The sequence below is a fragment of the Anabrus simplex genome, chromosome 1 (assembly GCF_040414725.1).
Source record: "Anabrus simplex isolate iqAnaSimp1 chromosome 1, ASM4041472v1, whole genome shotgun sequence".
Lineage (NCBI taxonomy): Eukaryota > Metazoa > Arthropoda > Insecta > Orthoptera > Tettigoniidae > Anabrus > Anabrus simplex.
Window position 1 is genome coordinate 1,362,010,509 of NC_090265.1, and position 26,816 is coordinate 1,362,037,324.

Here is a 26,816-nt window from a genome sequence, read left to right on the forward strand (position 1 = left end):
CAACTGTAATAGTATCCCAAGTCACAGTTTATTAATACAAATACTACACGACATTTGGGATGTCATCTTCATTACGGATGCTGTCATAAAAGAAGAATGGAAAGAAGCCAACTACCAACTGCGACACACGCTTGCAGTACACGGCTTTCACACAAGACGTGTGCCACCAAAAGATTTAAACATCCAAGTCAGTTTTGCAATGATCAATGTAGTCGATATCATGGTAGTGAATGCAGGGAAAGACAAATATCACTAACTAAACTTTATACTGAATAACTTAGAGTCTATTCTAACATAACTAATTTTTATTGCTGTTTGCTGCAATAAATATTCATTCAATAAAGATATTGTTAGTTCTGTATGTTGGCTGAATTGCTGAAACAGAAGATAGTAAGGATATGAGTCGCCGGCAGTTTTCATTAGCGATGGATGTACATTTATGAGAGGAAATGGTTTTTGACGAATATTTTGCTCATTTACCGCAGTATGACGGCAAACTGCGATAAAGTTTGGCAACCTTAATATTTATATTTTTAGTTCCTGCCTACAGCTTTTGTATTTAACACCTGTAGTAAGCATAATGTGTGAATTATTATGGAGTTCTCTGTTGTGCTCCCTCTGTATTTACACATGCCTTGAGTTTATGATGGAGATGTGGATTCGTGACTTGGTTATTTAAGATTAATTTCTGGATATTTCAATTAGTAGTGAAGTATTCTGTTGGTATATAGTGGGTGGAATTCATTGATTGAAACCATGTCCCAATTATCAGAACAAGAGATATACAGTGGTGATGACCCGCACTCTTCCACCAGTACAGTTACCCGGAATTATTCCAGTTTGAATCCTCTTGAAAATGTTGGTAATTGGGTGAAACAGTCTCAGGAGATACATCAGAAACAACATGATGCCAATGTTTTGGTTGTGAAGGGAGGAAAAAAACGCAAGAGAGAAAATTCCACTAACGTCATGGAGAGCATTGATTGTAATTCCTTTGATGAAGACGATCCAGATGGTGAATTGGATAGTGTAACGTCATCGTGTGGAAGTAGAAGTAAGCCGAAATTGGTGAAGGCTAAAGATGAAAAATTACACCTGCAATGTGAATGGTTGGATTGCCAGTTCAAAACTAGTCACCTCCTTGACTTTGTTAAGCATGTCAGCTACCATATTCCTGAGTTGGAAGTAAGAGTTAATGAAAAAGGAAAAGGTAAGTTTTGCTTAATATATACATAGTATTATGTTTAAATTTAAAAGGGATATTAGTATAGGCTAAATTTGTAAATGTATCAGTCAGTGGGTGTCAGTTTGAAGGGCTACTGATTTTTTTTTTTTTTTTTGTACAATCTGCTTCACATCACACTGACACATATAGGTCCTATGACGACGATGGGATAGGAAAGGGCTAGGTGTTGGAAGGAAGCGGCCATGGCCTTAATTAAGGTACAGCCCCAGCTACTACTAATTAAGGGAAAATACATAGTAGAGTATGGTACTTAAAGTTATAAGTATTGATCTGTTTTACTGTAATTATCTAACCTATTCTGAACAAAGCAACGCATAGTGGGTTACAGTTTGTTTAGGTGTGTGTGAGTAAGGGACTATTGGTCTGCTTTCAGGCGTTTGTAAAACTTCGCTATCCGGTTTGCTAAGTATAGGTTATAGGCTAGATCCAACATGATGGTGGCTCCAAAGAGTTCACAAGTGCTCACAGGCTTGCCAGTGTTGGTATTAGAAAATATTGGTCTGGATAGGTTAAGTCCAGCTAATGACAACACCATTGGGCTGGATTGGTTAGGATCAATACTTGCTCCCTCGTCACAAGACTTTCGCCATAGGCACGTACGCGCGGAATGACTGTCCTTTGCTTACTTCTCGTGGCTTTTCCCTCAGAGGACATTGTCGGGCGGTGCACAAGGCTGCCAACCTGTCTACTTAGGAACTAAGTTGTGGTGGTGGTGATTATTCTTTTAATAGGAACTAGGGTCGGGCCTGGACAAGTCTCTTGCCATGCAGACGGTTAGGATAGGGCGTGGACAAGACCAGTGATATGAGGACACTCCCCCAGTTTAGAGCCGCGAAGCGGCCTTAGGCCTCTAGTTTCCTGTGGAAACACCATTGGTCTGGACTAGTTAGATTAGGGCCTGGATAAGACCATTGGTCATCCTTTGCATGTTCCATTCACTTGTGCGTTTACTAGCTGATGTACCTGTGCTTCACTATGGAATTCTACATTGTATACATAATTCTAGGTTAGGTAGTGTACACGTTGTGAGCAAGATTGTATTAAATTTCATAGCTTTTAACGTTACCCTAGAAATGCGACGTGAAGTCACCAAATGTCTTTTCTCATATGAAGACTGGGTTAGGGAATTTTCATTGTATTAGGACCAACAGTCACAATCAGGTCGGGGAGTTTTCATTATAATGGCAGACACTCACTCTCCACCTGCCTTTTTACATCCTCAGAAAGACTGTCTTATTGGTTTTCCTAAGTGAAATGAACATAGGTCATTACAATGATATCAGTAGGAATGCTGCGATTAAAAGCAATGCTTTCGTATGAAATAATCAAATGAAAAACCACACATTTTCACTCTTTAACGAACAGTATTACACTGCCGATCTAACAGTCGAAAGTTCCAGAACTGGAATGACCAAGCCAGCCTTGATCCGTGAACACTGTCTTTTTTTCGGTGGGGGGGAGGAGGTCTAATAGTGGGGAGTCCTAGAGCAAAAATGATGCCTTTTTTTAAAAATTTTTTTTTTACTAATCTGTTTCATAGGAGTACTCAATGAGTTGGAAAATCTAAATTCACTACACTGGCAGAGAAAAAATCCTCAGACTTGGAAGCAAATTCTTCCTCCAAGCCGGAGGAGAAACCCCCTCTTCACTGCTAATTTGAAATAAATTGATTGTAGAATTTAATAAAAGTGAAGAGGAAGAAGCTTTTCTTAAGAAACTTCTCTTTTCAGGATTGATTTTTGAGTTATTTAGTGAATTGTGGGTCTGTAATTTGGAATAGGCTAGCTTCCTCTGTGGATCAGTGATAGTGTCGGCCTTCGGATCCCAAGATAGCGGGTTCAAACCCGGCAGAGGTAGTCGGATTTTTGAAGGGCAGAAAAAAGTCCATTCGACACATGTCGTATGATATCGGCATGTATAAGATCTCTGGTGACACATTTGGTGTTTACCCGACAAAATTAATTAAATCTCAGCCATAGATGCCCAAGAGAGTTTCGGTTTACTCAGTCTGCCATCTAGTGGGCCTAGAGTGAAACAGAACGTCGAAATTGACTAGCAGACAGCCAGATGGCATCAAATTGAAATGTCTGCACACGGTAGCTGAGGCCATACGATTATTAATTCATTTATTTGGAATAGGCTTAAATGGAAATTCTAGACCAGGTCATACTACTACTACTACTACTACTACTACTACTACTACTACTACTACTACTACTGAGTTTCTGCCTTAAGTATGCACACTGCTCATTCAAAACAGCACGTCAGAGTAGGGATCGAATAGCTGGAATGAATACTATGATGAACCAGTGTGTTACATACCAGCAGTATCAGAAAATGTATGGAGCAGAGAAATGGCATGCGAAAGAAAGTTTTCTTACTCCCCAGCTATTTCCCGCCAATATTCAGTCAGGCTGTTCTACTTGGTATGCAGCAGTATGGTAACCCCATCTATCAGAGTTGAGTGGTAACATAAGAGACAAAGAACATTACAACAAACAATGGTCAGTGTAATGTTATTGTTGATGAATGTTATGCGCTTTCGATATTGTAGGCCTTCGCATTTAGTTTTCTTCCAACTCTGAAATACCATTATCATAGTCGGTAGGCTACAGCAAAACTGAATAAACCATAAATGATCGGAAAGTGTTTTCTCTATAACTTTTGTTATGTGTACCTACTTTTCGTTAGGGCCAATATCATAGGTATTTAAAAATTAAATTTTAGGTGCCTTCCCCTAAACTACAATTTCATCCAGGGTGAATATAATGATTTATAGCTTAGACTGTAGTTCTTTATTCCCCGATTCTATATACCGATTTTCATTCAATTCTGTTAACGCATTTTCTTGTGGCTCAGTGTTGATATGGACTTAGCAACAAAAATACAAATTCATGAATATCTGTGATATCATAGCCGATACAGTAAAAATGTATAAGACATAAATGATTGGAAATTTAATTCTGTGTAACTTTATTTATGTAATGTTTATTGATAGGACCTCTAATAATATAAATATTTGAAAATTAAATTTTAGGGCTTCCACTAAACTACCATTTCACTCAGCGTGAATGAAATGATTTATATCCTAGATTGTAGTGGCTCATGCCCAGACCTTACACACCAATTTTCATTAAATTATCTTCAGCCATTTTCTTGTGACGTGTACATACATACATACATACAGACAGATGGAAATTACGGAAAAGTAAAAAGTGCATTTCCTTGTTACTGTGGACATGACTGACACAGAAATACCATTATTTTCAAGGTCTGAGCAATGTACAGACAAAACTCTTATTTTATATATACAGATTGTGCCGGATTTGGTAACGGAATATCAAAATTGACGGGAATGACGTCACATGCTACTTTACGTTGGCTAGTAGGAATGCAAATAGCTACTGCAGCAACGGAAAGTGGCGTGTAATGCTCTTCATTAGGTTATAAAAGTAAATGTACTTCTGGGGGTGGGATAGTGGGTTCCTGGATATCACAATGAACACATCTCTCCTCTGACACTCATTCCTTGTAAAATTTTATTAATTTCTACTTACTTATTTATAATGTTACATCTTGTGACGAGGTGTCAGTTTTTACTACGCACGCTTTAATGATCAGTGACTTACCTTTATTAGCGCGGGGGATACAAGGTAGCGGCTGTGGTTGGAAAATGGTGCATCCGTTCTTCCCAAGGGTGGCAGTATGTGATTAAATGTTCTTTCAAGTAGCTGATGAAGTGGTCCTTCTTCCACCCTGATATGGGTGAAGATTCCGAAATGTTCTGCCTCTCCCTCTCAGTTGTGTTGATGTGCACTGCAAGATCCTCTCCCATAAGTTTCTAGAGGAAATTATAAGATTTCCAACAGTCCGATATTATTGTTGTCCCAGCCAGAATATATTTCTTAATAATATTCAGCAAGGTTATAATGTTGTGAGATTTAACTAGCACGAGAAAGACCTTGTTGTCTTGTTCAACACTGCCAAAAACCCATGATCTTCCACTCTTTGGCCGTGGTTATTCTTTCTTTTCCCAAATTTTGTCTTGTCTATTTCGACTGTAATATCCACTCCTCCAATAGGTGTCGAATTATGTTCGGCCAAATTCTCGCAAACTTCTTTGTGGACCAGTTGGGCACTGTTTCAGAACCAATTTTCAGTAGGTTACAAAACATTATTTTCACAGGCAAGAGGTGAGTCTCCAAAAACTGTTCCTGTCTCTGCTGACTGAAATTGCATGCACCTTTTGGGCATATGAACAATAGTTTCGTTCCAGATACTTTGAGTTTTATATGTTCACCATACACTCCACAAGGAATAAATCTATTACTGAGTAGGGAGTCGCTGAATTTCTCTTTCTCAATAGTCAAAACACTCGTATTGAATATTGTGCAATTGCACCCACTACATGCCATGTTTATTTCAAATGCTGCTCTTTTCTGATTTTTACCGAATGTGGTAACCTTGTGGCCCCACATCATGCAAGCTCTTCGGGGACAACATGAACATTGTCTTCATCAAGCTGATCTTAGCTGATTGATAGGATGAAAGAAAATGGTGGCAATGTGTTGTTGAGGTTGTCACAGTTTTAATTCTTAATATATAAGAATATTTTTAGGACGGGCGAGTAGCAGGAATAGCAAGTGGTGGTGGTGATTAAGTGTTTTAAGAGGAAGTACAGCTATGCAACCATCCTCTTGTGAAATCAACAGGTGTACTTATTTGGTAAATACTGTGGATATATCAGGAAGTCCACACACATTAGAATACCTGGCAGAGTAATGTGCAAGCAAATGCTATCTTAACGAATCATATGATTCTAGGTCAGAAAATAGAGTGATATTATTTTTGTGAAATAAAGCAAGAAGGTCAGTTTAAAACAAAATTTACTTGTTTTAAGTGTGAAACCCCTGCAAATTTCAGAGAAATATCCATTCTTTGTGGCAAATTGGTTAGCAGAAATGGAAAATACCAGCTTTTTTAGCAAGATAAAATCCCAAGCAGCATTTGTTTTTTTAAAACTGTTGTGTTTATTGCAGACATTATCTTGGAATCATTATTACCATCTGGCTCTATGGCCAGATGAGGGCTAGATGGTTAGCATTGCTGGCCTTTGGTCCAGAGGGTCCCAGGTTCGATTCGTGGTCGGGTCGGGGATTTAACCTTCATTGGTTAATTCTGTTGGCTCGGGGGCCATGCCATCTTCATCATTAGAATTCATCATAGGTTGGGCTCCATCCTCATAGACGTGCAGGTTGCCTATATCCCATCAGCTCACAATAGAGTACGATTAAGTAGTATTGTAGTGTAGTAGTATATTAATTACGTTATTGTTGTGTGATCTTTGTGTACTATCCTCGACAGTATTTCTTTCCTTTCATTTTTTTGCACATAAGTTATTTTATTTTTACTTTTCTTTTCATTTTTTCCATAAAGAATGGCTAAGGAATGCAAGTGTAGGAACTGTGGGTGTGGCGAGGCATTGAGGGGTATGAGGGAGGATTTGGAGAGTTTGAGGGAAATAATTAGGATTCTCATAGAAGACAGGAAGGAAAATAGGCCTCCCTCAAAAAATGTTGAGGTTACGGTAGGTGTTCAAGAGGGAAGGGAAGGAAAGGGAGGGGGGTTGTAGAAGACAGGTGGTCTAATGTTCTAAAGGGAAAGAGATTGCAGTCTAAGGGCTCTATTCAGGATCAGAATTCAGGACAGGTGTCTGAGAAATCGGTACGACTCATTCCAGGTAGAACAACAGAGTGAAGATGAGGAACAGGGAACTGGTGCTGAGATGTGTGGAAGTAGGAGGAAGGGAAAAGGTAGGAAAGGGAAATGTAGAGTAGAGGATAGGAAAAGACAGGTGGAACAGGCTCATGGGAAGGAGAAAAAGGAGGAGGAGCTTTTGCAGCTATCAGGAAAGCTAGGGCTGACCAGGAGGGGAGGAGATCAAATGAGGTTGGTAGGGTTGAGGCTCTGGTCATGGGGGATTCCATCGTTAGACGTGTGGGGAAAGTGTGTGGAGGAAAGGGAACCAGGGTGAGTGTTATTCAGGAATTAGGTTGAGCCAGATGTTGAGGAAAAAAGAAGAGGAGGAGGAGGGGAAGGAGAAGGTGGTAGTGTTTCACGTTGGTACCAACAACGTAAGGCAAGCTGATATAAGTACCAACATAGTTGGTGATGTTTGGGATCTGGTAAATGCAGCACGGATGAAGTTTACGAAAACGGAGATTGTTATCAGCGGAATACTGTGTAGGAGGGATACTGACTGGACGGTGATTGGGGATTTAAATGCGACTATGGAGTGGGTATGTAGGAAACAGGGAGTGAGATTTCTATATCGTAATGGGTGGGTAGGAGAAAGGGATCTGTGCTCAGATGACCTTCATTTAAAAAGCATTGGTACGTATAAGTTACAAAATTTGCTTAAGAGGGTTATAGGGAGGTACATTCTGGTAAACAGAGTGGTCAAGGGAGCAGCGATAAGGATACAGGGATCTGAAAGTCAAGTAGGGATGACATAAAAATGTTAGTGTTGAACTGTAGTTAGTACTGTAAAGAAAGGAATATAATTGAGTACTTTATTACATATATATACTTACCAGATATTGTAACAGGAGTTGAATCATCGCTGAGAAATGATATAATTGATGCTGAAATTTTCTGATGGAACTGGAGTGTGTATCGTAGAGATAGGATAGGAATGGTAGGAGAGGAAGTATTCATTCTGCTGAAAGAAGAATTTGTAAGCTACGAAAAAGTGTAAGTTGACAGACATGAAATTCTAGGTGTAAGGCTCATCTCTAAAGATAATAGGCAACTTGATATATTTGGAATGTACAGACCGGGAAAGGATAGCATTGACGCTTACTTGGAATTATTTGATAAGATAATCAGCCATGTGGGAAACCATATGGAAAGGAACGTGATTGTAGCGAGTGATCTCAATTTACCAGATGTCAATTTGTAGGGTAATGCGAACGACAGGAAGCACGACTAACAAATGGCAAATAAACTAATATGGGAAGGACAGCTGATTTAGAAAGTGATGGAACCAACTAGAGGGAAGAATACCCTGGATGTGGTGCTGGTAAAACCAGATGAACTCTATAGAGAAACCGAAGTAATAGATTGTATTGGTGATCATGAAGCTGTTTTTGTGGTAGTTAAAAATAAATGTGATAGAAAGGAAGGTCTTAAAGGTAGGACTATTAGGCAATACCATATGGCTGATAAATCAGGCATGGGGATCGGTGGAAAACTGTAAATAAAAATGTAAACAGGCTCTGGGATGGGTTTACAGCAATTGTTGAGGAATGTGAAAACAGGTTTGTACCTTCAAAGGTGGTAAGAAATGGTAAAGACCCTCCTTATTATAATAGAGAAATAAAGAGACTAAGAAGGAGGTGCAGATTGGAAAGAAATAGTTAGAAATGGCTGTGGAAGTAAGGAAAATTGAAGGAACTTACTAGAAAATTGAATATAGCAAAGAAGTCAGCTAAGGATAACATATCCCCACGAACCTGCTACGCTGGCGTAGCAGGGGGAGAGGTGATACTCCCTCGTGGTGCGTCCCAGGTGGCGGATAGGGGGGTCCTAACCGGCTTGCCGGTGGACTTGAGGGAAATAAAATACCTCTCGCGGACCAAACACACAACCCCCTGTGGGTGGGGGAGGCCGACGAAGAATACACCCACGGTATCCCCTGCCTGTCATAAGGGGCGACCAAGGGATGATTGTCTTGGAACCATGAAACTACTTGTGATTAGTAGCACCACACGGAGAGCATTATGGGTCGCTTTTACTTGCGCGTAGTACCACTATATTAGGTACCAAATAGGTTTGTGATTAGTAGCACACAGGAGCACCGTGCGGTCGGCTTTTGCAGTACTTGTGATTAGTACCACCATATGAGCAGGACCGTGGGATGATAGCTACCATGGTTCTGCCTTGCCTGTGATTAGTACCCACTATATGAGGAACACCACGGGATAGGGGAAGGTCCCTGTAGTTAGTACTCTTATGTGATGAACACCATAGGTTTGCGTTGCCTGTAAATAGCACCGCAAAGTGAGAAAAACATAGGTCTGTATTATATCGAATTTCATAACCTCCGGGTAGTACAATAATGTGTGGAATACCGTAAGTCTCTGCTACTTTTGATTAGTACCGCAACAGGACAAATACCACGGTTCTACTTTCCTAGTGATCAGTACCGTTATGAGGGGCCGATAACTTAGATTTTGGACCCCCTTTACACTGCAAGCATCATCGTTTCAGTGTTATGTTATAGCGGCAGTCCCTTGGTCAGTAATACTATTCTTTTACGTCAGTTTGTGTGAATGTAAGGCATTGCGGGTTGCATCCACTGATTGTTTTAAATTCATGTCCATCCATTCATTCTTCATCAGTGTTGCCAACTTATATTTTCAAGATCCGCTAAATACTACTTAAAATCCGCTAAAATTCCGCCAAGAAATCCGATATCAAATAATGAGCAATACAATGAGCAGTAATAATAATAATAATAATAATAATAATAATAATAATAATAATAATAATAATAAAACTAAATGTCTGCACTCACCTGATCTGTGAGTTTCACTGGGATTAACCCCCTGTCTGCGAGCCGGCGAGCTAAAACTTGTAGGCGTTTTAGTGCCGGGTGCAAACTTTTTTTTTTGCTAGTTGCTTTACGTCGCACCGACACAGATAGGTCTTAGGCGACGATGGGACAGGGAAGGGCTAGGAGTGGGAAGGAAGTGGCTGTGGCCTTAATTAAGGTACAGCCCCAGCATTTGCCTGGTGTGAAAATGGGAAACCACGGAAAACCATTTTCAGGGCTGCCGACAGTGGGGTTCGAGCCTACTATCTCCTGAATACTGGATACTGGCCGCACTTCAGCAACTGCAGCTATCGAGCTCGGTAAGGGGTGCAAACTAGGTGAATCCCCTACCTCAAGGGCCACACACAAAACAGGCCAGTTTATTAAACGGTCTTCCTTCATAGCATGAATATAAATGCTACTCTCTCACAGTTTCATTATCTGTCATTCGTCAAGTAAGAGATAAGTACCCTTTCCCCACGCATTAGAAGTTTGACACCATGATCTCATAACATCAAATCCAAATAACATGTTTTCCTCATGTGACTGCTAGCTCCTGACAAGAAATACAGAATAGCTCGGAGACAGACTGGAGTACAAATTAAAAAGAACATAAAACACTAAATTCCACTATAATAAATCTAGAATTCCGCCAAATATTCCACTGTCTGCTAAATGATATATTTCTCTGCCGACAGTCTTCTAATTCCGCCAAATTTAGTGGAAAATCTGCTAAGTTGGCAACACTTCTTCGTTCTCACACTTTGAATTCTGGTCAGTGGAGAATTTTAGACTTTTAATTTGTCATTTCATTTCGTCTCATTTCGTACCATTAGAGGCCGATGACCTCTATGTTAGGCCCCTTTAAACAACAATCATCATCATCATCATCATCATCATCAAGGATAACATGATAGCAAGCATAATTGGCAGTCGTACAAATTTTAGTGAAAAATGGAAGGGTATGTATGGGTACTTTAAGGCATAAATGGTTCCAAGAAGGACATTCCTGGAATCATTCATGAACAAGGGGAGTGTGTACGTGAGGATCTTCAGAAAGCAGAAGTATTCAGTCAGCAGTATGTATTGTTGGTTACAATGATAAAGTCCAGATAGAGGAGATGACTAATGCTATACCTCTAATAACTAAAGTTGGCGTCTTGACACCTAGGGTTGGAGGGAGGAGCATTGCACGTGCCATTTCACGATGTTGCCACATTCCAGCATTCCTTTCTCTTACCCCTTGCTTCCGGCTCACTTGTTCCCTTGTTCATTCTGACCGCTGTGATCTGTTGTAGACTACCTGGCCAGGTGGTGTAATCCCATTTGCGATCACTCTTATCAGTGACATACAAAGAGTCAGGTTGCTGTGAGGGAATTCCTTACTGAAGGACTGGTACAGGAACACATCCCGCAAGTAACTGGCGAAACTGGAATTCTTACGAATCGTATGTTGAAACTCATTAAATTACTTATATTTACCATTTGAGACTGATGCGTTTATATCAGGACTGTGAGAATAAACAGGACTCAAATAAACCTTTTATTTAGAGTTACCAGATGGTTGTGGGTGTAAAGGCAGTTAAATGAGTTTTAAGAAGTGGGACAAAAGATGGGCGTATTGAAACCGTTGAATTTTACACTTTCCAATTTCAAAACGAAGGATTTTGCTGTAACACTTAACTTCTTCGACAGTGCTACCCTTTTTGAAGCAATTGTAGCTCATCTCATACTTAACAGTTATTATTATACAATAGGAGACAATGTTAAATTAATGCTTACATAATGCTCAAACTGTTCAAATATTCATACTGAGACGTTAAGTAAGCAGCTGCTCAAAATATAATTAGCCTGCTTTCCTCTGTCTGTATGTATGTCTACCCCTCAGTCTCATTTCTTGGTACCGGGTTGGGATGAGATGAGATTAATTTATAGAGCATGTTTCTACGGCTGGATGCCCTTCCTGGCACCAACCTCAGTTGAGGAGCTAATGAAGACGAAATGTGTTATGGTGAATGAAATTGGGTAAGGGGTGCAAGGACTCAGCTCTGGCCTATGGATAGGAACTGTACCGGCATTTGCCTGGAACTGAAAATATTAAACCACAGAAAACTATTCTGAATACAGCCGACAGTGGGATTCGAACCCATGCAGAGTTTGGCTCCATAGCTGTAGCGCTATAAAATGCGCGGCCACTCAGCCTATTTTCACCTATAAAATTATAATTTTTGTCTGTATGCTCGGATTAGATGTACTAGATTCCAGAACATAATGTTAAGAAAATGTTTAGATTAAAATAAGTTGAAAAAATGTTAATTCTATAATGATAGCGCAAAAAGATTATATTGCATTAGGAAAATAGTGGGTGAGCTTGCATCCGGGAGGTAGTGGGTTCGAATCCCATTGTCGGTAGCCCTGAAGGTGGTTTTCCTTGGTTTCCTATTTTCACAACAAGCAAATGCTGGGGCTGTACCTTAATTAAGGCCACGGCCGTTTCCTTCCCACTCCACGCCCTTTCCTATCCCATTGTAGCCATAAGACCTATCTGTGTCGCTGCAACGTAATTCCAGCGGTAAAACAAACCCATGTCACCAAACAACCCTGACTTTTCCATAAATTTCTGTAAGAGTATCCATTATATAAAGCACAATGCTTGCCTTTCTTCATCTCATTGACCTGCATGTCGTAAGTGAGCACGCAGGTAGCATAACAACGAAAGCTACGTCAGTGATGGATGTCTACAGCTTGAATAATTACAGTATGTTAAAAAGTATAGATTAATATTACCTCAAAAAACATCTGTGAGAGAGGGTACGAGTTGGAAGAATCCTTATCACACAGTTGTGTGGAGTATGCCCTAATTAGCAGTCCCCTTGCTGCATTGACGTTGGAAACCCTGACAGGCTGCTGATAATTTTACAGTGATCGCAAATAGAATGCCACTCACACTGAACTGCTTGCGACAAGATCTAACTCAGAAGTGAAGTGACAGGTTTGGCAACTCCCAACAAGACGAGCTGGCCAGAAGAATTATCTCCATGGCAACTGCAGTCGCCCCACCCTCGTTTCCATGACAACCATACCCCCACTCCGTTTATCCCGCCGCAGCAGGCAGTAAATGGACCTCCCTCTAAGAAATGTCAGACTCCAACTTTCGTTCTTAGAGGTATAAAGAAGTATTAGGGCCGATTGCAGAAATGGTGTTTAGATGTTGTCTACGGTTAAACAATGCCTTAGTATGGTTGCCGCATTCCAGACATGTTATTTATCACTTAGGCACTGTCTAAAACCGATGTTCAACCGGCCATGTTTAAACACTGCCGACAACACTGTTTAACCTCAAATAAGAGGTGTTAATCACAATCGGAGGTTATTTACCATGAAACATGTAATTTGTATTATCATGTTGAGACGATTCCGGGAAGAAAGATTAGTGGGTCACCCGCTGCGAAATTGCAGCAATTCATTTGAAATGTACGGGGAGGTAGAGCTTAAAATAAAATTTCGTTTTTCAAGAGAGTTTCTTGAGACTGAAAAAGGAACAGTATGCTAACTATCAACTTGAATACAATTCTTGGCAAACAATATATTTTATTATACATGGGGTAATTTCCATGGATTTTTAGGTCACTTTGACTACATACATGTCAGAATTACTTGTCTCGATCGTCAGAGGGCTGTCACATACTTCAACCGGGAGGGATTCACTTATATTTACTGCCAAGTAAGCACACACAATAGTGAAAACTAAAAAGGTTGTATGCGGTTTTTATATGTATAATCATTGTGCCAATTCAGATAAGTTTTCGGCAAGTATGAGATAGGAAAATGCAAGTGGTGATGGTGTTGATTATTGTTTAAATAGGAGGACTGGGGAAGAACAGCCATAGTATTTGCCTGATGTAAAAATAGGGAAACTACGGAAATCAATCTTCAGGCTGCTGATGATGTGTTTTGAACCTAGGATCTCCAGAATGCAAGCTACATCTATATGGTCCGTACAACATATTCGGTTACACATTACTATTTTTCACCTTCTCTTTGTCAAAGCTATTTACAAGTAGATTAGTCACCACAACAACGCTATAATCAAAGCTACACTTCCCCGTATGGTGGCGTGTCGCTTTAGTGTCAATAATATTGAAAATCCACAGCCTATTTCCAGTCATTTGACTGGGTCGCTTTAGTGTCGATAATATTGAAAATCCACAGCCTATGAATGAAGCCTTCACTAGCGGCGAGGATAGGAATTGTGCGACTGCCGAAGCCTGTCGCACTCCTCTGGGGCAATGATTAATGAATGACAGATGAAATGATATGATATTGGAGACTGTTGCTGGAATGAAATATGACAGGGATAACCGGAGTACCCAGAGATAAACCTGTCCTGCCTCCGCTTTGTTCAGCACAAATCTCACATGGAGTGACCGGGATTTAAACCACGGAACCCAGTGATGAGAGGCGGCCTGAGTCACGGAGGCTCTTCTGTCGATAATATTAAGAGTAGATACGAGAATTACAGGCACTAGAGCAGGTAAAATAGGCAGGCATATAGGCTCTTAAACTAGCCAAAATAGGCATTTAAATAGGCACTAACGTGTAAAATAGGCTACAAAATAGGCATGAAAAAAATACTTATAATTTCATAACGCACTCAATTACTATAAAAGGACTTAACAAGCAATGTTTTCCAGTAACAATCTTTTTCTCCTCTCATGCATAATGTTTTTGTACTGAGAGAAAGATCTCTCAACATCACATGAAGTGATTGGACAAAACTTCAATGAAGTCACTTCATCCGGTTTTATTTCGCTGACAACGGCTGCCATCCGAGAGGTTCGGTCAAAACTTCCCCTGACTTCTTCCAAAACCCTAAATGACTTCACCAAGGGCATGCCACACTTCTCCAACTTGGTGATTGCTCCCTGCAGCTTGTTGAAATTTGAAGATGCTCCAGTTTATGCAGGGGCATATTAGCTCCCAGCATAGGTCTGAAGATGGTTGTTGATCGCTGTCCAAAGTGGATTGGTAGAAAGGCTGCGTTGATACAGATTTCTGTACTCGTATCAGATGCATCGCAATATTTCTAAGTTGATCTATGTGTTATTTTTCTCACATTTGACCTGAAAAATAATAAAATTGACATAAATTACATTTTCCCTATATCTTCAATTTCTACAGTTGTGCTAATTGGCAGCATTTGTCTCACAAAAAAAGAATATTAGAGATGTTTCTAAAAGTACAAAACTTTAAAGTAGGAACAAAGGAATTAGTAATTTACATGAAAATATGTCCTCAAGGATTTTCAGTTATAATTTGGCAGTATTGTGTCAAGTTCACTGGGTGAAAATATAATTAAAAGACGTGAAACGATTCCGTAGTACGTAAAGGAGAGATCCGTCCTTTTTGCTTGCCAAGGACCCACCAAGCTGGCCCTAGCAGTATTCTTACTTATAGAGAAGAATGAAAGCGAAACTTACACACTACAGCACAGTGGTAAAGCCAGAGGGTCGCTACGCTTCAGAGAGCCTGACAATGAATAAAAAGGGTGAGCTTCAAGATCTTGAGAAAAGGAGAGGAGAATCTTAAAGAAAATTTTAGGACCACGAAAAAGTCTGATGGGGAGCAGAGGAATAGAAAAAATGATGATCTCTACAAATACACCGAAAAAATCACCATGCGAAAGTGAAGGCTAAAATTCTATGAGCATCTAGAAAGAATGGATGAGAAACAGCTAACTAAGAAAATATTCAAGTACATCACGGACCGAAAGCTTCAACGAAGTGGGTAGAAGATGTAAAAAGAGATGCAGTAGAAAGTGGACTTACAGTGAATATGATTCACAACAGAAAAGAATTTAGAAGCCAAGTGGACCGCATCAAAACATTCCAGGAGAAACCACCAAAATGTAGACCCAAATTAGTCAGATCTGAGAAAGAAAGGAAGATTAGAAGTGAAAGGATGAAGAGGCTCTGGAAGAAGAAGAAGCAAAATGCGGTCCATAGATTGCCAAATTTGGAAAGAAGAAGAAGAATGAAAACGGAGGCACTATAAATCTCAGATTTGTGAACATTTTGTTTCTATTCACCGGCTTTGGTCAGTCGGGTCAGCTGTCATGAAGACTATTTTCTGTTGCCTGCAATAGATCCTGCATCATGTGTGTCCACAAGGCCGAAACCCTCGATGAAAATTAAAAACCGCGTAACATGAAATTGTCATGAAATGCGCCCATAACTTTATTTTTGACACAATTTAGCAAGACTCTTAAGAGGGGATGCTAGAGGCTTGTTAACCTAGGAGCTTACGCCCCTCAGACTCTCTTCCGCAACCCCCCCCAACCAAGCCCAACCGTTACTTACTGGACCTCACCAATCCAGACCAATGGTCTTTTCGCTGGCCTGGTGTTGTAAAGGTAGCTTTGGCAACCTCATAAAACACGCTGTGGCATCATCCTAGCCAGGCTACATTGGATCTGCAACCTGTGTTTCGCGAAGGCTTAGCGGAAGTATAATAGAATTCACAATTTTTTAAAGGGAGTTTTAAAAATTGCATTTCAGTTGTAAATCTCTATTTTCACAAGAAATGAATCACAGTTCAAAATACGAATTTAACTTTCATCCATTCTGTGACAATAGACCACCGGCGTTCCAACTCCTCGTTCAGTAATTTAATGATTATTTACATTTTAGCAATATAAATTATTGAAAGTTCACGATTAATGCAGCATTGCAACAAAACAACTTGCCACAATACACAAATTAATAGGCCTATATATGCTACAATGAAATGCGATCATAGTTCTCAATCACCAAAAAAAGATAAAAGGAACAAACGAACTTACCTCCTTACAGCAAGCTTGACAGATCCATAGTGAAATTGGGATCCCCTGTGATCCAATGCTTCAGCCTGTAGGAATTAGACGATTTTTCTTTGGACATTGCTGCAAACACTCTTCTTCTTCACAATAAATCACAATACGTTCTGAGCATAAAGTGTACACGTACAACAGTTCGCATCAAAAGGGAGGTACAGGGCATATGGGTTGTGCAACATAGTTTTCCTAGAATTATTTCTGGTGACTTCTGAGAATTCTAATTTTTGTTCATGAGGTAAACAGATATTGAGAAAAGAGAAGATAATTCTGTCAAGCACACTAGCTACAATATAATGCACCGGAAGAAAATTGTCTGTTTTGAAGTACAGTCAAAAGGCATCAAATAGGCACAAACCCCTGAAATAGGCATTTATAGGAACAATAAAACCAATAAAATATAGCTAAAAAGACCCTAAAATGGATTTATATCTCGAAGGCCTACGTTTCTGAAATGAAATAAGAAAATAGGGATTTGCTTTTATGATGAAAACGTGTGTCTTTACAAGGTAACGTAGTGCAGGCTATAAATATGCCAAGTTCACGTTCAACAACCCTAACTTATATACAGTAACGAATTTGTTCAGAAAATATAACTATAAGATTGCATATTCAACCAGTAATAATACAGAGCAAAAGTTCTTTAATTATAATAATGTTAATTCCCTAGGGAAAAACAAACATTCAGAATCAGGAGTTTACAAATTGAAATGTCATCAATGTGAAAAAAACTTATGTTGGGCAAACAGGGTGCAGTTTTACAGTAAAATACTTAGAACATGTCAATGCTGAAAGGCACTAAAAAATTTCCGCGATGGCCCAACACATGAGTACAACCGGACATAAGTTCACAACTATAGAGCAGGATTTAACTATATTGCGTAAAATAAACAAAGGAGCACTTCTGAATACATTAGAAAATTTATATATTTATTTAGAACAAAAATGTAATCAGGACAATAACCTGAATGATATAATTGACAATAGGAACCCTTTATTCAAAGGGATATTATCAAATCTTGAAACTTTAGGCAAAACAAAACGACATAGACAATAAAAGGATGAACAAGAACGAGCCTCCGCCATTTTGCACATCCACTCCCCGCACCCCATCTAAAGACGAAGCCGTGGCAGTAAGCGACACGCCTCCTCCCTTCTCCACAGCCTTGCCCTCCCAGAAGGTGGAGCAAACATCAGAACACATACATCATTATTATACAAGACACAAAGCAGCTTCAAACGTAGCTCCTCCAAGGCCGCGGTAAGATTGGATTTTAACAACAGTAAGGTATGGAACCATTTTATACACTAAGTTACCTTGTAAAGACACACGTTTTCATCATAAAAGCAAATCCCTATTTTCTTATTTCATTTCAGAAATTGTGACGAAGCTCCCTTTATAATTAACGAACGGCAATCAGTTTCAAGGTTCTGCATTATACTCAATTTAAGAAATATTAAGTAAGCTCAAAACAAACACAGCCAACTTGGAAGGAGAGAAAGAAGTGAACATTCAACAATATTTAGAACAGTGACAAAGAGTGATACATTTTAACAAAACCTTTTTAACAGGAAGACAAGTGGAATAATTTAAGTGTACCAGAGTTTGAAACTTTTTAACAACAACTATCCAAATGAATAGATATAGTTTTTAAGCAGGCTAACTATTTATCCATCCCATCTCATTTCACCCATTTAACCACCACATAGATTTAATTTCAATTCAATTTATATTCAAATAGTTTTTAAGAGGAACAAAGTACCTGAAAATATTGTACTTAAAAACTCAGTAATTCACCTAAGCTAAACAACAGCTGAAGATGTTCTCAAATAAGAACGAAACATGTACTGTTTATAATTAATTAATTTGTTAAAAAGCAAATAAAAAGTATCAAAAAGGTGGATAATTTTCAATTATTGTAAGCCTCTGTGATTAGAATTTGATACGGAAAATGAAGCTGATTTCTTGAGACCTATCTGTGTCGGTGCGACGTAAAGCTACTAGCAAAAAAAGGAAAAAAAAGATATCTGTATTGAATTAAACATAATCTGCACTATAGCTGTAAGTAATGGTTTCAATCTCCACTAAACAGCCTCGTTAAAAAAAAAAAAAAAAAAAAAACATAAACATAAATCTAAATCCAGTCTCATCAGAGAATGAAACCCGCAACCAAAGTTTGCTACTTTCACTTTCAATAACAGTATTCATCACATTACTAATCCTTGTAAGAAATATAACATTCATGTAGCATTTAGAAGCATTAACAATTTCCTTTTTTTTCCACATTTTCAATTCCATAAATACATCCAATAATTTGGAAATTCAGGCATATATAGACTAAAATATTCTGACTGCAAAACCACCTATGTAGGTCAGACTGGGAGGAATTTTAATGTACGTTATCTCAAACACGTCAGTGCAATACAACATAATAAATTTTCTGCTATGGGTCAACATGTCAAAGATTTTAAAAATCATTTCACCAACATTCAACAGGATTTAGATAAAATTAGCTTCAATCAGAAAGGCCCCCTCCTTAACATTGCTAAAGAGTGCTTCATATCTCTCATTGACCTCTTTATGAATCCTACCTTTAATATTAATGAAATCTGAATCTGTCTTATCCTTGGCTTTGACCGTATGAAAGTGACTGAGGTATGAGTGTTGCTAGTAATGCCATTCCTTCTGCAGCCAGTCCCTGCTATGAATGGTGTGAAAATGTTGCTCATAGGGTCGGTTTGTGCATGGATTTCAGTGGGCTTGGCAGACTGATATGTAATAGCAACTTCTGGCTCATTGAGCAAAGCAATGGGAAACTACCTCACTCCTCATTTCCCTAGTACACCTCTTCAGTGATGCCTAGGTCATCTATGACAGCTGATGGCAGAGCTGTTGAGGGTCCAACCAGCCTTAGGGCTGAAGACTGAACATACATACATCTGAAAATAACAATACTCTTTTTGAGTCTATAATTCCCATAATTGCCAACTATTATGATAAGAAATTCAAGAAGCATCACATTAATAATCGTCCACACTCGTCTTGCAAATTCCCAATAATGCATTGCATGCACTCCCCCGGGAGCCAGGCTGAGTGGCTCAGACTGTTGAGGCTCTGGTCTTCTAGCCCCAACTTGGCAGGTATGATCCTGGCTCAGTCCAGTGGTATTTGAAGGTGCTCAAATATGTCAGCCTCCTGTCGGTAGATTTACTGGCACATAAAAGAACTCTGCGTGATTAAATTCCGGCACCTCGGCATCTCCGAAAACCGTAAAAGTAGTTAGTGGGACATAAAGCAAATAACATTATTATTTCTCCCACGGGAACATCAAGAGTTAAGCCAATTACACTAATTTTTTTCTATATTTCAATCTTTCTCTCTTCTTTTCTAAGTCCCATTTATTTTGTCTCTTTCTAGATATTATACCTCATTCAGCTTGCTGATCAGTATGACTATCTTTCCACATAACAACTGGGATATACCTTTAAGACTTAATTTTTCTCACTCAGCATTAAATTGGTCGTCACCACAACCTTGGATAAAAATAGCAGTACACAGCTATACACAGAACCTCCATAATCAAACTGGTGTCAATCAGACACACAAATGTTACATGCCTAAGCACATTTTATACTTTGATACGTTCATTCAGAAATAACAATCTAGATGTTCAGTGTGGTATTTTAAGCTGAAATGGCAGTCACTTTATTTTAATTTTAGACATCAAGATTTTAAGCCAATATATTGCTAATAATATTATGAACTATATACTTAACTTTTAGAATCAATAACTCCATTGATTGTACATATTGTCTTGCTCATTGTGTTCTTTTCTTATAGGATTTTCACAGTCCCTTTCGACTTGTTTACATGAACAATTCACTTTCATGTATTAGATATCTATGTACTCATTTCTTGGTTGTGTTTTTTATCTTGTTAATTGATTCGTTAGTGGAAGATGATCATTGCACTGATCAAAATTAGTACTAGGACGAAAACCTTTGAATGAGTTAAGTATAATTAATGAATATAGAATTTTCACGACCGCATTGTAATCGAAACCAACTTTCAACCCATTAGGTTGTGTTATGTACATTCAGTATGTGTTGAAGAGATGTTAAGTACAGAACAAAAATGGCCAACCAGACACCAGTGGGACCCGAACCCACAACCCACACCAGACACCAGTGGGTCTGGTTGGCCATTTTTGTTCTTTACTTAACATCTCTTCAACACGTACTGAATGTACGTAACATGACCTAATAGGTTGAAAATTGGTTTCGATTACAATGCGGTCGTGAAAATTCAGTATTCATTGACTTGGGCCTCAACGGGCGACTTAAACGCACTCTACGGTGTGATGGCAGTTGTGCCAGACCTGTAGCTTAGATCCTTTCCAACAGAACAAAGATGGCCTAGGTCACCATAGATCAATTGATAGAGCAACCGACGCGAAATCGGGAGGTTGTGGGTTCGGGTCCCACTGGTGTCTGATTGGCCATTTTTGTTCTGTACTTAACATCTCTTCAACACGTACTGAATGTACGTAACACGACCTAATAGGTTGGAAATTGGTTTCGATTAAGTATAATTATCTCAAATCTAATGTATTGATTAGGTAGATCTAAATTTCTATTGTTTGTAAATAAAGTCATATCCATCAATACTAGCTTTAACATGAAAATGATTGCTTATCCTAACGTGTACTGCAATACCTTGGCTTTATGCCATAATGAAAATCGCCTTTCCACAGTCGAGACACCATCAAGCGGTATTCATAAACGGGAGAAATTCAGTAACCAGAAGTTTTCGCATCACCTGCTCATCCAAGAAACTGTGTTCAATGCACCAGCCCTTTGCCTCAAGTCAAGGAAACCATTCTGGACCATTAGCCAGCACTAGGGATTTAAGATCGATGATGTGTGGTGGGAGGCAACGTGGAAGAGCAACTCAAACTTCAACCACCATTAGCTTGATGACCCCACATGTATACCAGGACATGAGATACCGTACTTATAAGAACTTGGTGCTGATTGAACCTTTTTAGGACTAGTCCTGCTTGAACTAAGGCAGTAGTGCACAATTGGGGAATCACCAACTCCCCAATGTGTGACTGGATTTTCACAACTGACTGTGACCAACATTGTTGATGAATACTGCAGGAGACATTTTGAAGGTAACTGGGATGAACTGATGGATGTTTTATTAGGAACAATAGTGTGGATCAAGTTACTTTAGGCTGCTCGGAGATAAATGTAAATAATACCTGTACTTTTTGTAAATAACTGTAATTTATTTGTTCAGTGCATTGTAAATAGCTCTCTTTGTTCCATACGATTAATAATAATAGATTAAAGTTAATATGGTTTCTTTAATAATTATTTGTTAACTGTTGTGTGTTTCTTACGGTATATTTTGCATGTATATATTCCTAAATGTCATATTGTTATTCTAATGTAAATCTTATCAGGTCTAGTATTCTTTTGTTGAGAACTGCAAACATACATGACTAAAATAATGTTTCTCTCTTTTTGCAGATGTATATGCATGTTTGTGGAGTGCTTGTGAATTTCAGACTCCGGAAACTAAAGAAATAATTAGACATGTTAATTTTCACTCCTTTCACACAAAAGTGAAATGCATTGGGTCAAACATGATGAAGCGCTCAAATATTCCTGTAAGTTGCTTCTTTAATGCATTTTTTGTTTCATCTGAAACAGTAGGAATTGCTGATCAAAGTATACTATTTAAGTCTCTCCTATTTCTCTTGCATTTGCTCACTCAGTGGAGGAGACTATAAAATGAAGTATATTTATGTGATTGTAGTGTCAGTCTGCTGATTCTTATTTTTTGCCTTTCTTCCCGGATTGCTTGAGCAGGTAAAATTGTTTGATCTGTTAAGCTTTCTTCAGTTCAACACATTTCTCATATTCAACTACTTTACAAATACTAATTAGTTGAACTTACTGTTGGCAAAACGATGCAATGGTAGGCTTGGTCTTTACATTGCTGTTGAAGGCAAATCTCCATATAAATAGATTCCCAGGATGGTGTCCGTGATCATTAAGGTGTAAAGTCTTTAATGGGTGAAACCATAGTTAGCTAGTTCGAGTCTCATTAGCAGAAAGCATTTTCACCATCAGAGTGTTGGCCAGCAGGGTAGGAGAGATGGTGGTACACAGTTTCTAATCAGTAGATTGCATGCCAAAAAAGCTGGGATTCGATTTCAAACCTCTCCTCAGTATTCACATGGAGCGAGGGCATATGACGCAGTTGATGGGGATTTTTCTGCCAGGTGGAGACGTTAAGCATTGAGCAGGCCCCTTGGTGGTATTTGACAGGAGTAGGCTATGTGCCGACACCAGGTTTCACCCTCTCATCGTCATCATTTCACACCCAGATGTGCAGGTCATCCACGGGTGTCAAGCTGAACATGTCCTCGGACACCTTCGGCTCTAAAAGCCATACACTAAATAAATATATAAACTACTTTAACACTTGAGCACACCCACCAAATTTTAGAATGTCAAAGACGTGTACAGTGTGCATTACACCCCAGATATGTGCTTATAAAATCAAATATATTATTTAGGTGTTTTAGGTTGCTTGAAATAATAATAATAAATCTTTGTGTCAGCCTGTAATTGAGTCATATGCTCTGAAATGTTTCTACAATCATATTTATAGATTTTATTTATTAAGTTTTTTTTTATATATTAGAGAAAATGTTTTGCTTCTCATGTATTATCATAAATGTTTTTTTTAAAGCTTATTTATTATATCGCCATATGTCCGGCTCCATGGCTAAATGGTTAGCAACCAGGCGAGTTGGCCGTGCAGTTAGGGGCGCTTAGCTGTGAGCTTGCATCCGGGAGATAGTGGGTTCGAGTCCCACTGTCGGCAGCCCTGAAGATGGTTTTCCGTGGTTTCCCATTTTCATACCAGGCAAGGCTGTACCTTAATTAAGGCCATGGCCGCTTCCTTCCCATTCCTAGGCCTTTCCTGTCCCATCGTCGCCATAAGACCTATCTGTGTCGGTGCGATGTAAAGCAAATAGCAAAAAAAAAAAAAAGTTAGCGTGCTGGCCTTTGGTCCAGAGGGTCCTGGGTTTGATTCCCGACCATTCAGAGATTTTAACCTTAAATGGTTAATTCCCTTGGCTCGGGGACTGGGTGTTTGTGCTGTCCCTAACATCCCTGCAACTCTCACAGCACACACAACACTATCCTCCACCACAATAACAAACAGTTACCTACACATAACGGGTGCCACCCACCCTAATCGGAGGGTCTGCCTTACAAAGGCTGCACCTGGCTAGAAATAGCCACACAAAATTTTTATTATTGTTATTATTATACTGCAGTATTGATAAGCAGGTATAGCAATGGTCAGATCAAGTTCAACAAAAGTTCTCTGAAAAGAGAGAAGGCATTCAAAATCTGGGTTGCACACACGATGACTGAGAACAGGGGAAGATACTGTACCGGGAAATGATTATGGGGCCAGAGCATGGGAAGGATCTCAGGTTGTATGCGGTTACTATTGGAGAAGGTACAGAGAAGGATAATTTCGCAGGGTGAATACTAGATGTAATTAAAATTTTTGACAATATTTATTGATATTCTCAAGTAAATCACCCTGCTGTTGATTTATCAAAATTAAATTTTCAATCAGTCTTTTCAGAATGCAAAAATGAAATATATGTGCTGTTATATTCTGAGACATCCACTTGATGTTAAAAATGTCCATAATGAATACCAATTTTCTGAGATCTCAAACACCCTGTAGTTCATCTAGGATCTCTTATATAGACTCAAATTCAAAATAACACTTTGTACATAGAACTTCATTTAACCACTTGTTGATTTACCAAATTTCTAGATTGCATAGAAAATAAGTCCATCACTTGTGATGCGAACCTAAAGTTTTTCTAAGATTATTTAACATAACATTAACTCACACTTCCTTTAACAATCTGATAGTTCAAATAAATATTTTCAATCACTTGCTGAAAACTCCTACAGTTCAGCTAAACCAATTATATAAGACGGTAAAATAGTGCACTTGTTTTATGGCAAGCCCTATAGTTCATCTACGTGAAATGACTTCAATTTACACAAACTTTGAAGAGAAACCTGCAGTTCAAAATAAGACCTGAAGTCTTCTTGAATAACCTCCTACAATTATTATAAACAGTAGGATTAGAATCCACACAAAGCACTTTTCCTTTGACGAATGTAGCACTGTGAATGATTAAGTGCTTTATTAAAAAGTCAATTAGTGTCTAAGTGTAATTACTCACTTAAAAATATATGAAATACACTTATATCACCTGTAATCTGCTCATAAGGATAGATGAAGTACTGTCCTGCAGCTTGGTGACTGGAACTTTCTGCAACGTGCAGCCCGAACTTGAACTCGGCACCAGCAGCGTAACACGTTCCATCCCATGGAGACACCACGTTATCATCCCTTGAAGAAACCACGATTAATCCCTCGCTGGATATCACGAATATCTCACGAAGAAACCACAATTAATCTCACGCTGGAGATGACATTCTACGTAGTGTAATATCACGACACTTCGCCAAGATTTCCGATGTTCTTTTACAGAGAAATGTTGAAACACGGAAGGTTCAATTAGCACAATATAACGGGCTGTAGGACTCTTAATTATCATTAATGAGTTGTATTTTACACTGACATAAGTCTTAATGCACAGTTTGTACTCACACTTTTGTTCTACGATATTAAATATGTGACTCAGAATATCACAGTCTATGCTACAGTTTGAACCATAAGTCAAGTTAATGCAGTAATGACCTGAGGTCGTTTTCATAATCGAAAGCAGTGTTTCACTCACAGTTTATAAAGCATGAATTGAACACTATCACAGTTCATAATAATCACTGATTATATCTTAAATTCAATGTAGAATAACTATCACGGTCCATGAAACACTCGAGAAAATGCAATTAATATCACTCCTATAACAGTCTCTTGAATACCAATGTTCACAGCTTAAGAGGTGTTTATGAATGAGTTTGCATGACACGAGTTCGTATGACCTAATATTGCCATAAAATGTCCTTAACATTCAGTTTGTATCTTATGGTAATAATCGAAAGTTTGAGAAAATACGTGAAAAATAGTCGCATTTAATCTTATTAATTATTGAATATTCGAGTGGAATGGTATTTCAAACAGTTCACAATCGTAATTGTATACGAGAAATGCGTCTCAAAGTTAATGAAGTTGTCATAAATTGAAAGGTCAGTTTATCATGCACAATTTCCTAGTAGGCTGTCACTATCAATGATCACGACAAAGTTCAAAAATATGAGAGATAAACGAAGTCCAAAATACCATTGAATGGTAAATTAAACACTGGTATTCTCAATTATACTTCAATGCAGAGTATCGTAAAATCACTTAGTTAAGTATACGACAAAAAGTCAGTTTGAGAAAACTTTACATCATCTCACACGTCACAACGCGGTTGAAACTTCACTTACTACGACCTCGCACAAATTCAAAGTTCTAGAATGTAACTTTTATATCTCTCATGAAGCACGACTGAGCATAACAACATCTAGTCATGATTGAGTCGTAGAGTTCAAGACGCACACACAAACACACACACACACACACACACACTGACTATACCCTCGGGTCGTCGACCTATTTATATCTGGCTGAAAGCAAGCTCTCTTGAGTTAGGCGACAGAGGGGTGGTTATACATTCCAAAATTCAATTCGTCATATCTTTTAAACCACTAGGCGGATTAATCTCAAATTTGCAACATCGTACATTTAAAATGTGAGCTACAAGTTGGTGTTGGTCTCATATTTATCGGTCAAATCGTTGAGAAGTATAAGAATTATTTTGAGACGTTTCTATGGGGAGGTGAGATACATGTGGTGCTGACGTTACTCGACCTTGCCCCCTCTCATGCTGTCTTCCTCACACAGAGCAGTAGAGATGAGAACGTTCTCTTGTACAGCTGTTCGGACATCATAACTCAGCCGTTCTTTCATGACTAAAGATTTTATAACACATATGTGTCAGGGCCTATGCCTTCCTGGTACAATACGTAACAAC

At 38.8% G+C, this 26,816-nt stretch overlaps 1 protein-coding gene across 2 annotated transcripts in view; it reads left to right on the forward strand.

Moving 5' to 3' along the window:
* Nucleotides 1-229: 229 nt before the first annotated feature.
* The window catches only part of LOC136858345 (histone H4 transcription factor), a 181,978-nt gene continuing 155,391 nt past the window's right edge, over nucleotides 230-26,816 (forward strand). For both annotated transcript variants that reach the window (XM_067137818.2, XM_067137819.2), the window contains exons 1-2: nucleotides 230-1,210; nucleotides 22,252-22,391. In XM_067137818.2, coding sequence (XP_066993919.2) covers nucleotides 757-1,210; nucleotides 22,252-22,391 — 594 coding nt within the window. In that variant the 5' untranslated portion in view covers nucleotides 230-756. The remainder of the gene's footprint in view (nucleotides 1,211-22,251; nucleotides 22,392-26,816) is intronic.